The 20,407-nt window shown below is 42.2% G+C and overlaps 1 protein-coding gene across 2 annotated transcripts in view; it reads left to right on the top strand.

The window, feature by feature from the left end:
• LOC311518976 (gamma-aminobutyric acid receptor subunit rho-2) overlaps positions 1 to 15,639 on the top strand; it is a gene marked incomplete at its 5' end in the record, with an annotated part of 64,131 nt that extends 48,492 nt beyond the window's left edge. For both annotated transcript variants that reach the window (XM_084625056.1, XM_084625055.1), the window contains 5 exons: positions 3,398 to 3,480; positions 7,628 to 7,768; positions 8,110 to 8,262; positions 9,658 to 9,854; positions 13,927 to 15,639. In XM_084625056.1, the coding sequence (XP_084481182.1) occupies positions 3,398 to 3,480; positions 7,628 to 7,768; positions 8,110 to 8,262; positions 9,658 to 9,854; positions 13,927 to 14,235 (883 nt within the window). In that variant the 3' untranslated portion in view covers positions 14,236 to 15,639. The remainder of the gene's footprint in view (positions 1 to 3,397; positions 3,481 to 7,627; positions 7,769 to 8,109; positions 8,263 to 9,657; positions 9,855 to 13,926) is intronic.
• Between the last annotated feature and the right edge of the window lie 4,768 nt (positions 15,640 to 20,407).

The raw sequence follows: 20,407 nt of genomic DNA, 5'->3' as shown, positions 1-20,407 counted from the left end.
AAATATGCATCTTGGCAGTATGAATATACTTTCCTTGTGGTCTTCCGACAGTATGCACATAAGCAGGATTCACAAAATCACATTAGGGACTTATAAATTCAAGACCATTTGGTCTATAATGTACATTAATTGAGGGGATCTCTTATTGACAGGTTGAGTTTCTGTGCTGTCTCTGACTAAGGAATTGTTAATAACTACATGTATTAGGAAGGAAAAAGGCATATTGTAATGATACAAAGTTATACAGTATTTAACTATGACAGGTTTCAGAGTAACAGCCGTGTTACATAGTATTTAACTATGATGGACAACACTGTAGAGAACAGTTTTCAGAATGGAGAGAGGTAAATAGTGGTGTCCCTCAGGGATCTGTACCTGGCCCCAGTCCTATTTAACATATTCATAAACAATCTGGAAAATGGGGTAAACACTGAGGTGGAAAAATTTGCAGATGATACAAAACTACTCAAGATAGTTAAGTCCCAGGCAGACTGTGAAGAGCTACAAAAGGATCTCACAAAACTGGGTGACTGGGCAACAAAATGGCAGATGAAATTTAATGTTGATAAATGCAAAGTAATGCACATTGGAAAACATAACCTAACTATACATATACAATGATGGGGTCTAAATTAGCTGTTACCACTCAAGAAAGAGATCTTGGAGTCATTGTGGATAGTTCTCTGAAATCATCCACTCAATGTGCAGTGGCAGTCCAAAAAGCAAACAAAAATGTTGGGAATCATCAAGAAAGGGATAGATAATAAGACAGAAAATATCATATTGCCTCTATATAAATCCATGGCACGCCCACATCTTGAATACTGCGTGCGGATGTGGTCGCTCCATCTCAAAAAAAGATATATTGGAATTGGAAAAGGTTCAGAAAAAGGCAACAAAAATGATTAGGGGTATAGAATTAGCTTTCGTATGAGGAGAGATTAAGAAGACTGGGACTTTTCATCTTGGAAAAGAGGTGACTGAGGGGGGATATGATAGAAGTCTACAAAATCATGAGTGGTATAGAGAAAGTAAATAAGGAAATGTTATTTACTCCTTCTCATAATACAAGAACAAGGGGCCACCAAATGAAATTAATAGGTAGCAGGTTTAAAACAAACACCAGAAAATATTTTTTCACACAACACACTATCAACCTCTGGAACTCCTTGCTAGAGGGTGTTGTGAAGGCCAATACTATAACAGGGTTCAAAAGGAGCTAGATAGATTCATGGAAGATAGGTCTATCAATGGCTATTCGCCAGGATGGGCAGGAATGGTGTTCCTAGCCTCTGTTTGCCAGAAGCTGGGATTGGGTGACAGGGCATGCATCACTTGATGATAATCTGTCTGTTCATTCCCTTTGGGGCACCTGCCATTGGTTACTGTCAGAGGACAGGATACTGGGCTTGATGGACCTTTGGTCTGACCCAGTATGGCCGTTCTTATGAGAAATTGTTACCATGATAGCTGTGCTGACCGAAGTCTGAGCTCCAAAAATCTGCTTTGGCTAAGTTCTGCTCTGATTTATAAACCATACAACTCCAGTTACTTCATTGGGGTGATCAGTGTGTACGTCAAGGCAGAATTTGGCCCATAATCCCTTGATCAGCAGAAAGGTTCTTTGTCAACATTTGAAATGAACCAGAGAAGTAGTCAGAGGCAGCATAAACAGGGCTATAAACTTTAAAGTGATCACTCACATCTGGACTGTCCCTACTGAATCTAGAGCCTCACTTCAAATCAGTTCATTAGAAAAAACCTCCTGGTTCCCTGGTAAAGTTATTACATAATAGGGCTGATTAGATTCAGATTTATAAACTCAAGCCGGGATTGTTTCAGATCCCGAGGTCAGATGTGAATTTAACAGAGGCAAATCTTACGACTGGAAAAATAGCTGCCTCCCACTCCACCAATAATAATCAGCTCTCACAGTTTAAACAAGATTGATCCAGCACTAAGAAAAGCAGCTTTCCCCTAATAGTACATAGATGGAGGGGCCTTTCATGCTTATGTTGCTGATTTATGCATGTGGAACTCAGGCAGCTTTGTTGTGGTGACTGAGATAGAGTGAAAGCAAAATAAGGGACGAACAGGAAGCTTGAACCTTGCTGGACATAAAGGAAGCATCATATTCTGGACGCCAGTGAAATATTTTTTTAAATAAGAAACCAATTTAATATAAGACAGAGATTCAATAAAACACACTGTGACAAAGTTCCTCCTCTGCCTTGGTGGGTCCTGCGCTTATGGGCAGATTTGCTCGCCTCAGAGGTTCACAGCAGCCCTCAGTTTGGCCACTTTTGCTAGTGGCTCAAACCTGCCGTTCACTCAGCTAACCTCATCACTGGCCAGCATGGGGAAAAGGAAGGAGAACAATCCCCACAGTCTCTGCTGATCCACTTAGTGAGTCGGGGACAGGCCAGGGACCTTTCCCTCTGGTGGTACCCAAAGTCCAGGTCAACTCCTCTTATATCCAACAGGGGGGAGGGGGAACCTGGGCCTGCTCTCTACTCTGGGTTCCAGCCCAGGGCCCTGTGGATCACAGCTGTCTACTGTGTTTCTTGTAACAGCTGTGTGACAGCTACAACTCCCTGGGCTACTTCCCCATGGCCTCCTCCCAACACCTTCTTTATCCTCACCACAGGACCTTCCTCCTGATGCCAGATAGCATTTGTACTCCTCAGACCTCCAGCAGCACACCCTCTCACTCTCAGCTCCTTGCACACCCCTCACTGACTGAAGTGAGGTCCTTTTTAAACCACTTGCCCTGATTAGCCTGCCTGTCTTAATTGATTCTAGCAGCTGCTTAATTGGCTCCAGATGTCCTAATTAGCCTGCCTGCCTTAATTGGTTCCAGCAAGTTCCTGATTGTTCTGGAACCGCCCCTGTTACCTTACCCAGGGAAAAGAGACTTGCTTAATCTGGGGCTAATATAGCTGCCTTCTATCACTCTCCTGTAGCCATCTGGGCCGACCCTGCCACAACACTCAAATACACTAAAAATATTATTATTGTTTGCTGTTTGAGTTGCAGTAGTGTTCAGGGGCCCCAGTCTATTACGACAGTCCCTGAAAGCTACTCTAACTGGACTGGGAGTCAAACTGCCCCACACCAATTATGGAAATCATAAGCATGCAGATGTGGTGTAAGCCTTCACATGGCCTGCGCACATCCAACCATGTATACATTTGAAGGGCAGGGCCTCTGTACTGATTAGGAAGTTTCTTAGTTCTTTTATGTGAACACATTATGCATAGTTTCTGTTTTTAAAGCTGGGAAATGATTTTTATATATTTAAAATTTATATTTTCCATGCCCTGTGTCACATTTCCACTACCTTTTCTGGAATACAGCATCTCTTTTAGGAAGTAACCTTTCCTGTTTGGATTTCTAGGATCACAGTGACAGCGATGTGTAACATGGACTTCAGTCGATTTCCCCTGGACTCACAGACTTGTTCTCTGGAGCTGGAAAGCTGTAAGTTGTATAGATGTTCTTAGCTGCAAGTCCCCCTTAGCTGACTGTACACATTGGTAGGTTATACATACTTCAGAATAAAGAAAAATAATATTTTAGGCCCTGAGTCAAAGCCTGTTGAAGTCAATGAGTGTCTTTCCACTGAGTCAATAGGCTTTGGATCAGGTCCTTATTTGTGAAGGGAGGGAGCGTGTGTGTGTATGTGAGAGAGAGAGAGCGCGTTTGTAGTAGATGACACAAATTAAAAACAACAAAAGTCAAACTTGGGTCTTACTCCATGGGCTGGTGACTATTACGACATACTGGCTTGGAGGGAAAACTCAGAATTCCTGTTGTGTTGGTTGGCTCTGTTTGGGAGATGATGTTTGAAACCATCATGGAGGACAATTGCTACTCTTTTCAATTTCAATTTATGTACCTTTCATCCCCAAAGACTCTAACGTGCTTTACAAATGATAGGCCGGAGCCTGCAAGTACTAAAGTACATGAGCAGTCCCACTGAGTTCAACTTGGGTAATTCAGTTCAACTTAATGGGACTCACCAGGGGCATGAAGTTGCCTTCATGCTTAAGTGCTGGATTCACAAAGAAACTTTTAGGTACCTAGAAAATCACTGGGATTTACAAACCTGGGTTAGGCACATAGGCTCCTTATTCACTGGTGGATAGAGCACTCATCTCTAGAGGTGGGAGACACAAGATCCAGTCCCTCCAGAGTGCAACAGGTGAGACTGAGGGAACCCCACATCAAAATATCCCATAGCCCAGTGCTTAGAGCGTTCACCTTAGAGGTGATGACAGATCCCTGTTCAAATCCTGTTGCTTCCTCAGGTGGAGGGGGGACTTGAACCAGGGAACTTCCACATTCCAGGTGCGTATCCTATCCCCTGGATAGGGTGACCATATTTTCTTCTGCTGAATGCAGGACACCTGATGAAATTATTCATATTCAAGCGAGTTCAGCAGCAATCCAACAGAACTATGCAGTACAAACGTTCAAGTTGACTGAGTTCCCGTTAAAAAGAAATACTGCGTAGTTGGATTCTTTTTATTTACATTCTTATCTTTAAGGCTTTAGGGTTCACAAGGGAGAGGTCACACACACACACACACTCCCGTTCACCTCTCTCACACGGGGGGTGATCGACCGACCAACCTGACCCTCCCTGCCCAGCGCTCTCTGCCCTCCATGCCTGGCTGGGCCCCTGGGATGGACCCGCCTCTCCTGGCACATGGTGCTGCGTCTTCCCGAGGCAACAGGTGTGTGGGGTTGCGGCATGCAGGGTCACATACTCACCCCCCACCCCAGTTTCTGCCAGGGTTCACACCAGAATGTGGCCAGCAGCAGCCTTTCGGCCTTGTGTGGGAGGGAAGGGACAGAAGCTGCTTCCAGACGCAGAGGGGATGGGGGAAAGGGATGACCTGGCCCCTGTCTTTGCAGAGCTAATCTCTTCTTCTCTCACCCTCATGGCTGGAAGCAGCTTGTCCCTTCCTGCCTGCACAGTGTTGAAAGGCAGCTAACACTTTGAGGCTGCTGCTGGCCAATGACATAACCCAGCTGCCTCCTGTCCCCACCGGCTACAGTGCGGGCAGGAAGGGGTTGAGCCCTAAGGATGCATTGTGCACCAGGGCCCAGGGAACCTGACTGCAGGGGCTTCAGCGAACTGGCCAGAGAGGTGGCTCAGCAGGGGCGGGTGCCTAGGGGACAGAGCAGCCCCACACTCTCTGGGGGCAAGACCCAGGGCTGGGGTCGGGGGTGTGTGAAGAGGGTGCTAAGCCCCTGCCCTGGAGGCTGCTGTGGAGCCTGCAGGTTTGGGCCATGAACAAGCGGGAAATTGCTTCTCCCCTCTCCCCCCCCCCACCACTCCAGAGTTTAGCTGAGGGGCAGAGAGGCTTCCCCATGCCAGCGCTGGGTGGGGCTTTGACACATGGAGAGCTTGCCTCCTCCTGGCGAGCACCCTGAGCCGGAGGGTCTTGGCAGTGGGGAAGGGAGGGAGCCTGCTGGCCAGGCTGCTGCTGAGCTGAGTGCTCTGACCAGAAGCTTAATTTCCGCACAGCCCTGGGAGTGGGACACGTCCCACTGATGGGGATATGGAGGAGCAATGGGGTTCCAGGGGGGCAAAGGGACAAAGCAGGAAGAGGACAGTGAGAGGGGGAGCACGTAAAGGGCTGATGGGTGGGAAACAGGGGTGACATGTAACTGGCTGTTGCCTGGTGTCTGTCCGCACTCATCAGCCACCGCAACTCTCAGCACACAGCCAGTGCCAGCTGGAAATGGGATGGGGTGGGGGCAGGGCCCTGTTGGCCGAGAGCCGGCATACAGCGAGGGCTGTGCTGATGGATCAGCTGGCCCTGCATGCTGCAGCTTTGCCCTGCCACCCGCCTTGCACATCCACCCCCATCGTCGGCCACTGGACCCCCTTCTCCCCCACTCACCAAATGGCCCACCTGATGATCACTTTAGATAAGCTATTACCAGCAGGACAGTGGGGTGGGAGGAGGTATTGTTTCATATTCTCTGTGTATATATAAAGTCTGCTGCAGTTTCCACGGTATGCATCTGATGAAGTGAGCTGTAGCTCACGAAAGCTTATGCTCAAATAAATTGGTTAGTCTCTAAGGTGCCACAAGTACTCCTTTCTTCATTGGTGGGAGGGTGGCTGATGAGCAGGGATCTGGCCAGCAGCAGGACCTGTCAGTACTGATGTGGGGAGGAGGGTTAGAAAATACAGGACAATTTGCCTGTTTTTAAGAAAAAGTCAGGACACCTGCAGGAGGGCTTAAATTACGGGACTGTCCCTTTAAAAACAGGATGTCTGGTCACCCTACCGTTGAACTAAAAAGTTATGAGGGAAATCCTCTTTCTCCTCCTTTGGTGTTTTGTGTAAGCCTGTCTATATGGGCCTCATTGGGTAAGTCTGAGCAAGTTAGGCAAAGGAAAGCCTGTCTTCTCTAGATTCATGCGTCGCTCTGGGGCTGAGGCATCTGGACATCTGGCGTGGGGCTGCAGCGCACATGTGCAAAGGCAGAAACATAAGTGTTGAAGGAACTTTTACTGGAAAAATTTAGGCACTGAGCAATTTTAGTTGAATTTGTGAATCCCACTGGGGCCTGATTCTGGGATCGAGGCACCTAAAGTGGCAATTAAGTGCCTGAATCCTTTTTGTAAATCCAGCCCTAAATGTCTTAAACAACAGTGTTTCCACTGCTATCCTCAGGAGATTATTCATCAGTCTCCCAAGACCAGTTACCTAATTGTTCTGATGTTTCTCCAGATATTTAGCCTCAATTTTCCTTTGCTAAATTTCATCCCTTTCTTCCCTCATTATGCTCATATATCGCACTAAATAATTCCTCTCTCTCTTTTGTGTTTATACCCTTCAAATATTTGTTGACTTGTTACCTATGGTGATACCTCTCACCTTCAATTACATCTTTCAAATAAGATTTTAGATGGCTGTCTCTCATTTTCCCCCTAAATTTGGCCAGATTAATCATAATTACTTCCTATAAACTTTCCTCATAAACCCATCTTTTCAGCCCCTTAATCAATTCTGGTGTTCGTCTCTGAATCTTCACTAATTCGTCTACATTTTTCTGGTAGTGTGGTGATCAGAAATGTACCATTCTAGTTATACATCAGTGCTGTATAAAGGCGGACATGGACCATGATGTGATGTCTTTTGTTTGGCTTTTTGTGCTGCTACATTACATCATAGGGCAAGATCCTTATTTAATCTACTGTCCATTAAAAACCCTATTTATTTGGCATTACTGCATTCCAAAGATGTATCTGTGTTTCAGGTTATTTTCTGCAGATACATTCATCTGCATTTTTTCCAAACACAATTCAATGTTATTTTCCACCCATACTTCCAACCTCCTTAGTACCTTTTGCATTATTAGTCTGTCCTCACTAGTATTTGTGATATTCCCTAATTCAGAGCCTGATCCTGCACCAGAGTCCATGAAACATGGACCCTTGCACCAAGCAGATCACAATGCAGGACTGTGGCCTTAGAATCATTTGTGAATCTCACTAATATGTTCCTTATCCACACATAGTAACTTTTAATACTGACTGTTTACGTGAAATATCCTAAAGCCAAGTCACATTGTGTCTTTTTTTCTTTTCTTTTTTTCTGAAGATGCTTACACTGATGAAGATCTGATGCTTTACTGGAAAAATGGGAATGAATCCCTGAAAACCGATGAGAAGATTTCCTTGTCTCAGTTTTTGATACAAAAGTTTCATACTACTTCCAGACTTGCTTTCTACAGTAGCACTGGTATCATTCTTCTTAAAATGGTTTTATTATTCTTTTGCCATATATTTATAGTTCAATTTCAAACATTTGCCAGGTGAAATTTAAATGAAATTTTTGTAAGAAGTACTTGAGTAATAGTCCTTGTCTCTTTCCCTTTGCCCTTGTCATCTTTGGGATTATAGATCATTATAGTTTATGTGCTGTGAACGATCTGAAGAATATAGAATCCCCCCACCCTGAATATATTCACAATTATAGGTTGTCTACTCTTCTAAAGTAAATATATGATTTTCTGAAAGATGTAGCAGCTCTGTATGTGTCATTAAAATGCTCTTCATGACACTTTTTCCCCTTCCCAACAGGATGGTACAATAGACTATACATAAATTTCACTTTACACCGCCACATCTTCTTCTTCTTGCTCCAAACCTATTTCCCTGCCACTCTAATGGTCATGCTATCGTGGGTGTCCTTCTGGATTGATCGCAGAGCTGTACCTGCTAGAGTGTCACTAGGTGAGGGCAATTAACATCAACCATGAGTGTGGCAAAACCTTTGAATTTGGAAGAGTAGGGGGAGGGGGAATTCTCTGTTTCATTTGTTAAATATGCTAGGAAAATACATGTGTATTTTATCTGATAATTAAAGTAGTCTAAGGCCTGTGCTTTGTCTTATGTTCTTCATTGTTGAATTGATTCTTCGTGATTGATAAATCTTCTAGATCTGAATTTAAATCAGGGCAGAAGATGGAACTGTATTTTAAAAAGAGATGGAAGCACAGAAAAGAGATTCCAGTGTTTGTGAACTAGTGAATCAAGATTTCTAATTATAGACCCAACCTAGCAGTCCTGAAATGGGCTTTAAAATAAATGAGAGTTTTGTCTAATTCAGGACTGTTGGAATTTCTTTTGTTTAAAAAACAAAAAAAGAAACAGATGTGCTCAGTTATTAATGTCTAGGTCAGAGAGAGACTGAGATGTAATGAAAAGTCTAGTGTATCTCTCTGAATATGAGTGCATATGACTTCTTATAAATACAGAGTAAAAATAGCATGTTACTCCCATAGTTTGTGATACTTATAGAGCTACACACTGTAACAAGCATCTGCAAAAAGCAGCAGAGTCTGCTCAAGTGACAGAACTTCACTAGTTTGGAAAGACCTGATTAAAGTCACACAAATGCTCTTTGGCTCTGGCACTCAATTGTTAAGCGGCTATTGCAAACTGGTGAAAATTAGGGAAAGTATTTTACTTTTATCACCTTAACAGTAAAATGTATACTATGGATACAGTGGATGCCATTAAAAACTTTTCAATTACCTTAGCTAAGGTGAGCACATGATGACTTTTCTGTCACATCATGTCATGCAAGACATTTCCACACTCACACACAAGATTTAACATAAATGGCTTTCCCTTTTGAGACAATGATTCCAGTCAAGTCCACTTCAGCAGTGACCAAAAGTCTTTGGTCATTGACTGCTGTTTGGTGAACCGTGTAAAACAAATTGATGCTCTCAGTGAACCAAGAGTCCTTATCATCACTGGCACACTGGATGATAGCTAAAGCAGAAAAAAATGACTAAATGGCAATCTAATGAGTGGTCCCTGTAGGTTAGGGCTGAAGCATCACTTCCTAATTAAACACTAGAGAGTTAAAGAGAATCACAAGGGAAGTGGTGGCTGCTCCATTACATTTAAAAATTTGACTAGACAGAGTGCTCAGGAACGCAGTGTAGGGGAAAATCCTGCATTGTGAGGCAGCTAGACAAGATGACCTAATAAATCATTTCTAGAGGCTATGAATGGTGCTGAGTATAGTACCGTATTTTGAGACAAAACTAATTAATAGTAGATGCCTTCTGAACTATATTTAGCATATGAAGTACATTTTTGTGGGGATTTTTCCAGGGATAACCACAGTGCTGACCATGTCAACAATCATCACTGGTGTAAACGCCTCCATGCCTCGAGTTTCCTACATCAAAGCTGTGGACATTTACCTCTGGGTCAGTTTTGTGTTCGTCTTTCTCTCAGTGTTGGAATACGCAGCAGTGAACTACCTTACCACAGTGCAAGAACGGAAGGAAAGGAAGTTGCGAGAGAAGGTGAGAGACAATCTTTTTAGATGTGACATGCTTTATATTGGGTGTTTTGGGAAACGGAATGGGAAAACTCTGACATTCATGGTGTGTGATTAATTTGTCTACAATGCTGAAGCTGACACTGAAGTACTGACACCACAAAAACAGGAGTTGATCTCTTCGATGATGATGATTATACAAAAGGAAGAGAGAACGAAACAAAGATCAGAACTGGGGATGTTTGCAACCTGGGACTTTGGCAGAGACCATATGTGGAAAGTAAGAGGGGGGAAATCCAGAGTGATATTTCCCTGTGGTCGCCACAATTTATTTTTAAAGTTACAGCTAATGGATTATTCTGAGTGAATTAAAGACCTCTAACTCACAATCAGGTACATTTTAAATATTGGGTTCAATAAAAGTAATAGTAGAATTGTTTTTTGGCACAAAACACACTTAAGCAACAAACAGTCTTTATATTTATTCTTTTAATGTGCCATGAAAGGCCGTGGTGCTAAGTGAATCATTTTTATGCTTTTCACGCATGCTGTTGGGTAATTTAAAAGAATCTTTTAAAAAAAATGTACCTGTTTCACTGAAAGCCCATTTAATGGCTGAATACCTTTTCTGTACTTCCTTTCTCATGGTTGGTATCGAAAGGAGTTTGTGTGTAAATATTAGCTGTCTCTTCTCTAATCAGTCTGTTCCTCAGTCCTGAATCTTCAAGATCTGTCATGAGCCTCCTTCACCTCATGCTCCTCTGCCACAGTTCCTTGGCCTTCAATAAGCTTTCCTCCTTTGGCCCAGTTATGAATTCTGAGGTCTCACTCTCTATTTTCCATCCCTCCAGCTGTCCCTTTGATTCCATCATTTCCCAGTTACACAAACATGCTAATAGTATCCCTCAACTGTCTCTCCATTTACCATTCCACCTCCCTGACACTGCTAAGGTAATTGAAGAAGCTGCTCACTACTACTGCCTTTTCTCTCTTTTGCCTCACTCTCGGTTCACTCCAATCTGGTTTCCATCCTCTCCATTGAAACTGCTGTCATCAAGGTATCCCATGATCTCTTCTTGACCGAGTCTAATGTATTCTGCTCCATTCTTATTCTCCATAAGCCCGCTGCAACCTTCAGTACTACAGTCTCTCTAATACCTCTCTGCAACCCCACAATACACTGCCTCCTCTTTAATATCTGTCCACCTTTGGCTTTTGAGAACCTATACTTTCTTGGTGGCTCTCCTGCTCTTTACAGGAGTTCCACAGGACTGAATTTGTGGTGCGCTTCTCTTCTACATCTTGTCACTGCATGGCTTCATCCACTCATACAACTTCCGCTATCATTTCTGTGCTGATAATTCACAAATCTGCCTTTCAGCCTGCCCTGATGTCCAGGCCTGCATATTTTAGTGTTTCTGCAACATGCCTTGGACAGTTCATTGCCAGATCACACACAACATTGCTGAAACTGAACATTTATTTGTCCTCCTAAACCTCCTTTCCTTCGCCATTGCCATTCATCAAATCACCATCCTTCTGGACAATGATTGAGGCTTTCAACCTCAGGTAATTTTTGACTCCTACTTCTCCCATGCCGCTTCTTCCTTCCCATTTAAAAAATACGACCTTTCTGTCTGTGCCCTGGTTATCTCCCACCTTGATTACTGAGGCAATCCTCTCTCTGATGCATCTTCAATCTGTCCAAGATGCAGCTGCAAAAGTTATCTTGCTTGACTAATGGTTGGACAATTACGTTACTTTTGAATCCCTCCACCAGTTCCCTCTGTATCAAGTTTAAACATTATCACTTTGTGCCTCCTCCCATTCTACACTCTATGTATAGAATAACCTCCAAATCCTGACATGCCAATCCAATGCTCCTCCCTCTTTCAAATCCCCCCTAGAATCTCATTGTTTCCATGACAAATGCTTATTCATGTCTAATGATTTCTCCCCTCCAACATTGTTTAGAGGAGAAGAGAGTGAATACAGGGAAACTATTCACACACACACAAAGCTTCACTTAAGCCTGCCAACTCCTTCGGGTATTCCAGTGCATCTTGTTGTATCTGTGCCTCTCTATTAGACTATAAGATCCGCAGAACATAGACTCTTTCTGTCCTGTCTAAACTCTGAACACATCAGTGCTTAGCAAATAATAATAATTCAGCCTTGATAAATTCTACTGACCCAGAGCAGGTCATTTTTATGGAAAGTAAAATATCATTAGTTTTTTCGTTATCTGTCACCAGGGTAAAAAGAGGATGAGTAGGTTTTTGTGCCTGTGCTGGTAAGTTTTCAGGACAGCTCAGTGATGGCACAACTTGTCATTTGCGTCACAAATTTTCTTTCAATTGCTGATATCCCTCCACTGAATTGTATCACCATGCAATAAAGGAAGCAGGCTGAAAAGGCTGATTATACAAATCAAGAGCTTTTTATTTACCCTCAGATACAAGGCAATAATAATCATTAAGGATCATCAAGGAAACTGTGTGTTTGTTATCTCTAATGGGGTTATAGGGAAGTATGGCTTAGTGTCTGAGTGGAGTGAGGGCTCTTTAAGAGACACAAGAGACTATTATCTCTCACTGGAATAAATGTTGACCTCTTTAGCCAATGCCATTCAGCTGTGAAAGTCCCAGGGAATCCAAATTTGGATTTTTGCACTCCCCAGAAATGGATTGTGGTAGTATGGTGGCCTGAAGTCATTCAGCACGTCTCTTCCCTATATTTGTGTGTGCACATGTGTACATGGGAATACATCATCGATGGATTAAGACTACATTGGGACCAGAACCATCTCAACTTTGGGCTTGCTCTCTCCTCCCACTATCTTCCTAGACACCTGGCAGTGTACACAACACCTATTAAATAAATCAGAGTTATTCAGCTCCTAGTCATTGTCTGTGACCTTCCCTCAGGCCAAATCGTACTCTAACCTGGGGACTAAGAGTCACCTGGGTCCAACAGTATTTCTCTTCCTCTTGGGTCCTACAGCAATTGGCCTGTAGCAATCTGGTGCTTACTATTGCATCCTGGATTGGTCAACGAATGGGCCTGATGCTAAAGATCCTGATTTAGGAGATTAAGGAATATAATGTGGCTGTTCATAGAGAGACAAAAATAAAATTACATTTAAAAGATCAAAGATCATGGGTTCCACCTGTACTTACATTTTATACTTAGCTTGAAGGCAAGTGTGTTATAAACACAGTTTAAATTGGGTTGTAGCCAAACAAGAGTTCTAAAAAAAAATCCCATCACTGATGGGAACAAGCTATTTAGAACAACTGTGTTGTAGCCTAGGTCTGAAGAATACCACAGTTCTTGTAACAGTACTTGAGCCCATGTGCATTGACCAGCGACATCATTTTGCTACAACTGGATCTGAGACAATAGACTCTTTTTTCAGTTTATGAATTGACTGTGAGCAGTTTGTTTTGTTGTCCAAAATTATTTGCCAAATTATTTACTTTGTCAGTGAGTTCATGAGCACTGTGCTTATGAGTATTTGGTATTTAGAATTCGAGATGCATTAACTGTTTTGATTAAACCAGTGGGATGAGTTTCACCCCAGATATTTTTCCTGTTCTCCGGCTGGATATGTGTAAGCTTTAGAATCAGGTTTCCAGAGGGAATACTTACATTTATGACATCAAAACTTACTTTCTGTCAGTATTTTTCTCATCTTTGCTTAAAATGCTGTTTCCACAAACATTACTGCCTCTTGCGCTATAATATCCATAGAAACTGAACATGAAAAGGAATGCAAAAGCAGCCAGAGGGAACTGAATTAACTGGGAAAAACTCCTGGTCAGGTTTTATTTCAATCAAACCAATTTCCCATCCCTAATTAGCACATAGGATTTCAGAAACAAACCCGGACCCAATATAAAGTTGCAACCAGTATGGCTAGTCAGCAACTTTTCGTGTCAGAAAACTTAAGCTTTAATAGAGAACCATATCACAGCTGAACTATAATGTGCAGCTCCAGTGTTTACAAGCTGTCCATAAAAAGAAAGCTCTCATCTTTGCCTCCACTATTTTCGTTCAGTGTTTGACTATTGTTTGCTTGTTCGTTTCTTTCTCAGTTTCCATGTACATGTGGAATACTTAATACAAAAACGATGATGCTGGATGGAACCTACAGTGAATCTGATGCCAACAGCCTGGCAGGATACACAAGAAGCCAGATAGTGATTGAGGAAGAAAAACAGGACAAGATGGTGGTTCATTTGGCCATGAGCAATGAATCTAATTCATCGAGAAAGAGAGGGCTGAAAGGCCATGTTGGCCTGCGCATCATCCAGAACACCCACGCGATTGATAAATACTCAAGAATAATATTCCCAGGCACCTATATATTTTTTAACTTGATATACTGGTCTGTCTTTTGCTAGACATACCGAGGCAGAAGCCCTTCACAGGACTGTGTGGATGTTTTTTTTAAAAAGTTCAGTTTGGCTGCTAAGTTAGAAAAACAGTTCGACTAGTGTACCTGTGGAGCATAAAGCACTGGATATGTCCTGCAACGGGCACATTCGTCCAAGGCTTCCCAGAGAATTTGGTGTGTCAATTACTCTGTACGCCAAATCCCCATCTCCCCTCTGCTCTCTTGGTTTGCCCAACAGCTACTGTATATATATACTGGACAATACTGATAGTGCCTGATGTGCACTGGGGCCCAGATCCTCAAAGGGATTTAGGTGCCAATTCCCATTTATTTCAATCGGAGTTAGGTTCCTAAATACCTCTGGAAATCTAGGCCAGGGCAACTACCACAAAAGAATCACCCAGCTGCCACTGCTGGATTAAAGTGTGAGTTCCAATGGCTGTGCTGAGGGGCCTGAAATAGACAACTGTTAGACTGCTTAATAAGAACTCAGCTTTGAAAGCTCTACATGAAAACAGAGCTCACTTTAGACCATTGTTTTTCTTTTTCCTTTGCTTATAAACAAATGGCATCTTTTTAGGATCTACTTTCATCAAGCCATCAGGCAAAATCCTGCAGTCCTTACACAAACCTTCCATTACATAAGTGGAATTGCTGCCTGGGTGAGAGCTGCAGAATTCACTCTACCAAGTCTAGCCAATTAGTTTGTTTTGAATTAAAAATGAGGAGGAATGGTAAAGTAAAGCCAAGAAATCCCACCCCCCCGCAAAGTTGGGCAGCAGGAGTGCTGGCGCTTATTTACAATGACAACTTGGAAGTTTAAATAAGCCTGTTCACTCCTTACAAACGGGCCTTGGCGTGCAGTAAAGCGACCATGAGTGCTTTCCCCTCTAACGGAGGTGGAAGGTAACCAACTGGAGCTTTTGATTAGTGTACAGGAATGGGGAGTTTATCCAGGAATGGCTAGCTCTTTTTGCTTCGTCTCTTCATAGCTAGGGCCCTACCAAACCTGCAGCCATGAAAAACTCGTCATGGACCGTGAAATCTGGTCTCTCCCCATGAAATCTTGTCTTTTGTTTGCTTCTACCCTATACTATGCAGATTTCATGGGGGAGACCAGAGTTTCTCAAATTGGGGGTCCTGACCCAAAAGGGAGTTGTAGGGGCTTTGCAAGGTTATTTTAGGGGAGTCATACTATTGCCACCCTTCCTGCTGCGCTGCCTTCAGAGCTGGGTGGCCGGAAAGCAGTGACTGTTGGCTAAGTGCCCAGCTCCGAAGGCAGCACCCTGCCAGCAGCAGTGCAGAAGTAAGGGTGGCAACACCATACCATGCTGTCCTTCCTTCTGTGCTGCAGCTGGCGGCGGCTCTGCCTTCAGAGCTGGGCTCCCAGCCAGCAGCTGCTGCTCTCCAGGTGGCCAGCTCTGAAGGCAGCGCCGCCACCAGCAGCAGCACAGAAGTTAGGGTAGCAGCACCAGAACCACCCCCCAACACACGCTCCTTTTCGGGTCAGGACCCCTACAATTACAACACCGTGAAATTTCAGGTTTAAATAGCTGAAATCATGAAATTTATGATTTTTAAAATCCTATGACCGTGAAATTGACCAAAATGGACCATGAATTTGGTAGGGCCCTATTCATAGCTCAATGCAGAGAACAGTGTAGGGAGAGGCCTGGCACCTCTCCAGGAACTCAAAGGCTGCCTTTAGTTCTAACAGAAAAATGCAGCCCACAGAGAAAATACTTCCCAGCATGCAGTGCTGTCTCTCCAACAGAGCAGCTATACTCTATAGCTGCCCTATTGTTTAGGCCTTTTGGATCAAGAGGGAAGTTACATTCTGGAACTTGTTGTCTCTACGGGTGCACCTCCATTTTAAAGATAAATGTGGCCATAAGTAGCATGGTAGAACTTCAATGAGCTGGACTCTGGTAACTGGCATAAAAGTCTAAATTATTCTTTAGTAGCTGCTCAAGAGAACAGTAGCATGCTTCTGCAAATGGCATTCCATGCTTCACAGACAGTGTTGTCTCCTCTTCCTTTTCTAGTAACGCTGACAGGAAGATACAGAATTTTGTACAAAATTGCAACAGGTCACATTTAATCTTTCCTTACTTCTTAAGGAAAATGCCGAAGCATGCTGAGCTGTGGAAGTGATGTCATTAATCAGAGCATCTGGATGCCAAGTTGGTGCATACCAGGGTGGTCAGACCTGAACTCAGATCGTTGTGTGCTGAAGTTGGAAGATCACTCAACAATATGATTAAACTATACAGCTGACTAGAATGTCGACAGAGAGGATGTAAATAATATAGATAATGTACAGAGCATTAAGTCTCTTGCAATAGCCTACACATACCAAATGAAACAGCAATCCCACTTCAAGAAAAAAATCCCTACATACTTATTGTGCTTTTACATTTTCAGTTTACAATAGCAGTTTTGACTTTTCTGCAGGGATTTAGTGATTGGCTGGAGTAAACTCTTCCTAGCCTATCATCAATCCCTAGAATTTATCCTGTGCCTCAATTATTGTTGCTTAAATTGCAACACATTTCAATGTTAGGTTTAGTCTAAATGAAAGTGATTAAAGAAACAAACGAAGAAATATATTCCCCCTTCATTGCACGTGTATGTAAGTAATGAGAGATTAGTGTTGTCATAAAGGAGAAAATATATCCCTAAAATCCCTAGCTAAAACAGAACAGAAGTAAAAAAATGGACCAATATCTAAAAGAAGGCATATTCCTATATCCCATCCTCCCACCTCTTTCCTATGCTACAGATCAGGGTTTTGTTCACTCATGTAAAAAGTACATTTCATAATAGCAGTTTCAAATGAAAACCAACCACCATTATGCAAGAAGAACTATAGAAATATTCCACAGAGTCTTAATAGAGGAGTAATTCCTTATTTAATCAATTCATTTCTGAGTATTAGCATTTTAAAATAAAATTTTAGCCAATCAGAAACTAGTTTTATATTTTAAAATGCTTTCATGAATCAGTTCTTCTTTGATTGGCTGATGTAAGACAAGAGGAGGAAGGAAAGTCATGTGATTAAATTGGAAAAATGGGAAGCAAGGGACCTGGATTTTATTCCAAACACAGCCACAGAATTCTTGTGTAACTATGGGCACGTCACTTAGCCTCTCCGTGCCTCAGCTTCCCCATCTGTCAAACAGGGAATAATAATACCTACCTCACAGGGGGATGATGAGACGTTTAACTCATTAATATTTGTGAAGCACCTTAAGATCTTTGGCTTGGAGGCCCTATGAAAGTGTGAGATATTATTATTAATGCACACTACAGATCTGTTCTCAAGAGTGCAATTAATCAATAATGGCAAATTGAACACCAGTTTCCATCAGCCAAAATGATTTCATCTACATGAGCCATTTGGCAGTACAGAGCAAATGGGCCACTTTTATTATGGTGTAATGCCATTGATTTCAGTGGAGTTACACCAAGGATAAATTTAGCTCAAGGTATTTAAGTGAATTCTGTCACCGGGTAATGTCTGCTACTGTAAAAAATATATATCTTGATTTTACTTTGCCATTTATTTTTATTAAATGTCTCATCTTCACCTATCTAGTGGAAGGAAACAATTATTCAGATGCTACGTTCTTCTGCACTGACATTCTCTTACTTACATGCTACCTAATAAACTTCCTCTGAGGAGGCCAAGTTTAGCTTATTTAGAATGTATGGATACATGTGTAAAGGAGATATATGCCTGCTGTGACATATCTACATTTGTTTCTAGCCACTGCAACTATGCAGCCCAGATAATTGCTGAGGAGAGAGTTTAACCATTAGGGAAAGTTAATTTGAACACTGCTGCGTTCTTGTTTGAGATTTTTAATTATTATATTAAACAATAGATGCAAATAAAGAACAAGCCATCAGTGATTCACACACATTTGTAATTACTGTGTTGTATTTGCCTGCCAACGAGGAGGAAATGAACAGGACATGGCGCAAGAGCAAATCCTAAAAGGAGGGGTGAAATTAATAATACAGTTGACCATCAGTTTCTCTTACGTAAACGATTTCACTGACCAGGGAGATGATAGTGTTATTTAAACCTCTATCTGCAAGGACCTATGGCCAAAATTTTTAGAAATGAGTGTCTGTACTTAGACTCACGTCCACAGTTAGACACCTAAATACATAGTCTGATTTTTAAGAGTGCTGAGCACCTGTGGCACCTTTTACAATTAGGCCAGTTATTTAAGTGCCTACTTAAGAATGAGATTTTCAAAAGTATCTAAGGGATTTAGCTGCATAAGTCCCACTGACTTTAGGCACCCATTTCTGAAAATCTTGGCCCAAGTGCAAAAAAAAGAGAAAAGAAATTGAAATCCTTATTCTACTCCATGCTGCCCTCACAGTATCAAAGCTTTACTTTTTCTTTAACCAAATAATGAACTTTTAATCAAGAAATTAAAAAAAATATATAGACAACGATACCCTTCTAACAAAGGCAAAGATGGTAGTTGGGACGTGTACGTACGTTAGACAAATGTGCATATTTTAAGTTGTTATATACTGTATGTATAAACTACCAAATATTAGACTCAAAGAACATATAGACACTGTAAGATTGATGAAAAGCTTTTACTCTACTGCCTAAGGATTAAGAAACTTCCCCCAATGACAGCTTATTCCATAATTGTCAATTATGGGTTTTCTCGCACTTTACTCTGCAGCAGCTGGTATTGATCAGTGTGGATGACAGATACCAGACTAGATGGACAATTGGCGTGACCCAGTTAATTCCTATATTCAAACTTGGTTATAAAACCACAAGTGGGTGGGACAGGCTGAAATAATCATGCCACTCTGTTTCCTGAGATAGTTTATGAACTTTTAAAATTATTTTCATTTTACCTGCAAGCGCCCATCTTTCAGTAGTGCCAAAAAAATTAAAAATTACTACATGCCTCATTTATAATTGGTTTTAAATATAAAGCAGTCTTTACCTATTGAAGAAATTCGGGTAGAAGGGCGTCTTCCAGCTGATTATAAGCATTCAAGGCTCCCATGTAAAATTAAGCCATTAATCATGATTATAATTGCAAGTTACACAGAACTCTGGAGACACTACAATCCATAGCTGAAGAAAATTCTAACAGTTACTCTGTATTTATGGGCAGCTATTCAAAGGCACAAAGGGAAGCTAGGCCCTCAGTTCCCAGTTGGATGCCTAGTGCCCCTTTGTGCCTTTGACTAAATCTCCACCTTAATTACTAATGGAGAGATAAACCTGCTCTCAGGACCCAGCTACCCATCTTAGCCATTATGCCTAATGAAGACAATATGACTCCATGAAAATGCACATATACTAGATTACTACTAGGCCTAGTGCATAAGGACGATGCTCTGTTAGGTTGCCACAATAAAAAAGTTACATTCAGACAGTCTGACTGAAAAGGACTCTGACCTGCTAAAATTAAGAGACTGCAAATTGTACCTAAAGACGTTAGCACTATTAAAATTAAAATGTAATCCAGTCTCACGCTAAGCTGATTAATTCCTTTTTTTTTTTTTAAAAGAAAGGACATTAATGCATCAGGGTCAGTACTTCCATGGGTAAAGGGATTAAAATTTCAGACAAAGCACGAACAGTGGGGATGGGGGAGGAGGAAAGCAAAGGGAGAACAATGGATCCATGTAAGGAAACACCACTACAGCCAGCTCTGTTTCTTCACCATCTTTTTCTTGCAGCACTACATAAGTGAAGAAACAAGGAGCAGTACAAGAGTACTGTAATCAGAGGACATAGCCATTAAATGACCCCAGCTATGCACTGTAACTTGCACTCTGTGCAAGGGAGTAAGGGATGGAAAGTCCCTTGTATTCTGCATTGTGGGCTAGCTCGATGGCCAGTCTGTGTGCTATGGGTAGAGTGTAGGTTCAGAGGGGTCTGGAGAACTCGGTACGTGCAGGGGAGCCATAACTTGTAAAGGTCTGGCACAGATTATGCCCACTCAGCCACCCCCATCAGCTGGATGCTCCTGGCCTGGCATAGCTATGTATTACCACTTACTCACAGCATGATGTAAAGCTCTTCTATATCTGATCTGAGGCCCACTTTTTAAAATTTCACTCTTTTGTGAAAATATGCAAGATATGGCTTTGCCAGTTATCCAAATTGCATTTCTACCATGAGT

The sequence above is a fragment of the Lepidochelys olivacea genome, assembly GCF_965140295.1.
Source record: "Lepidochelys olivacea isolate rLepOli2 genome assembly, chromosome: 3".
NCBI lineage: Eukaryota > Metazoa > Chordata > Testudines > Cheloniidae > Lepidochelys > Lepidochelys olivacea.
The sequence above is the reverse complement of the archived record's forward strand: the minus strand, read 5'-3'. Positions and strand labels throughout refer to the sequence as shown.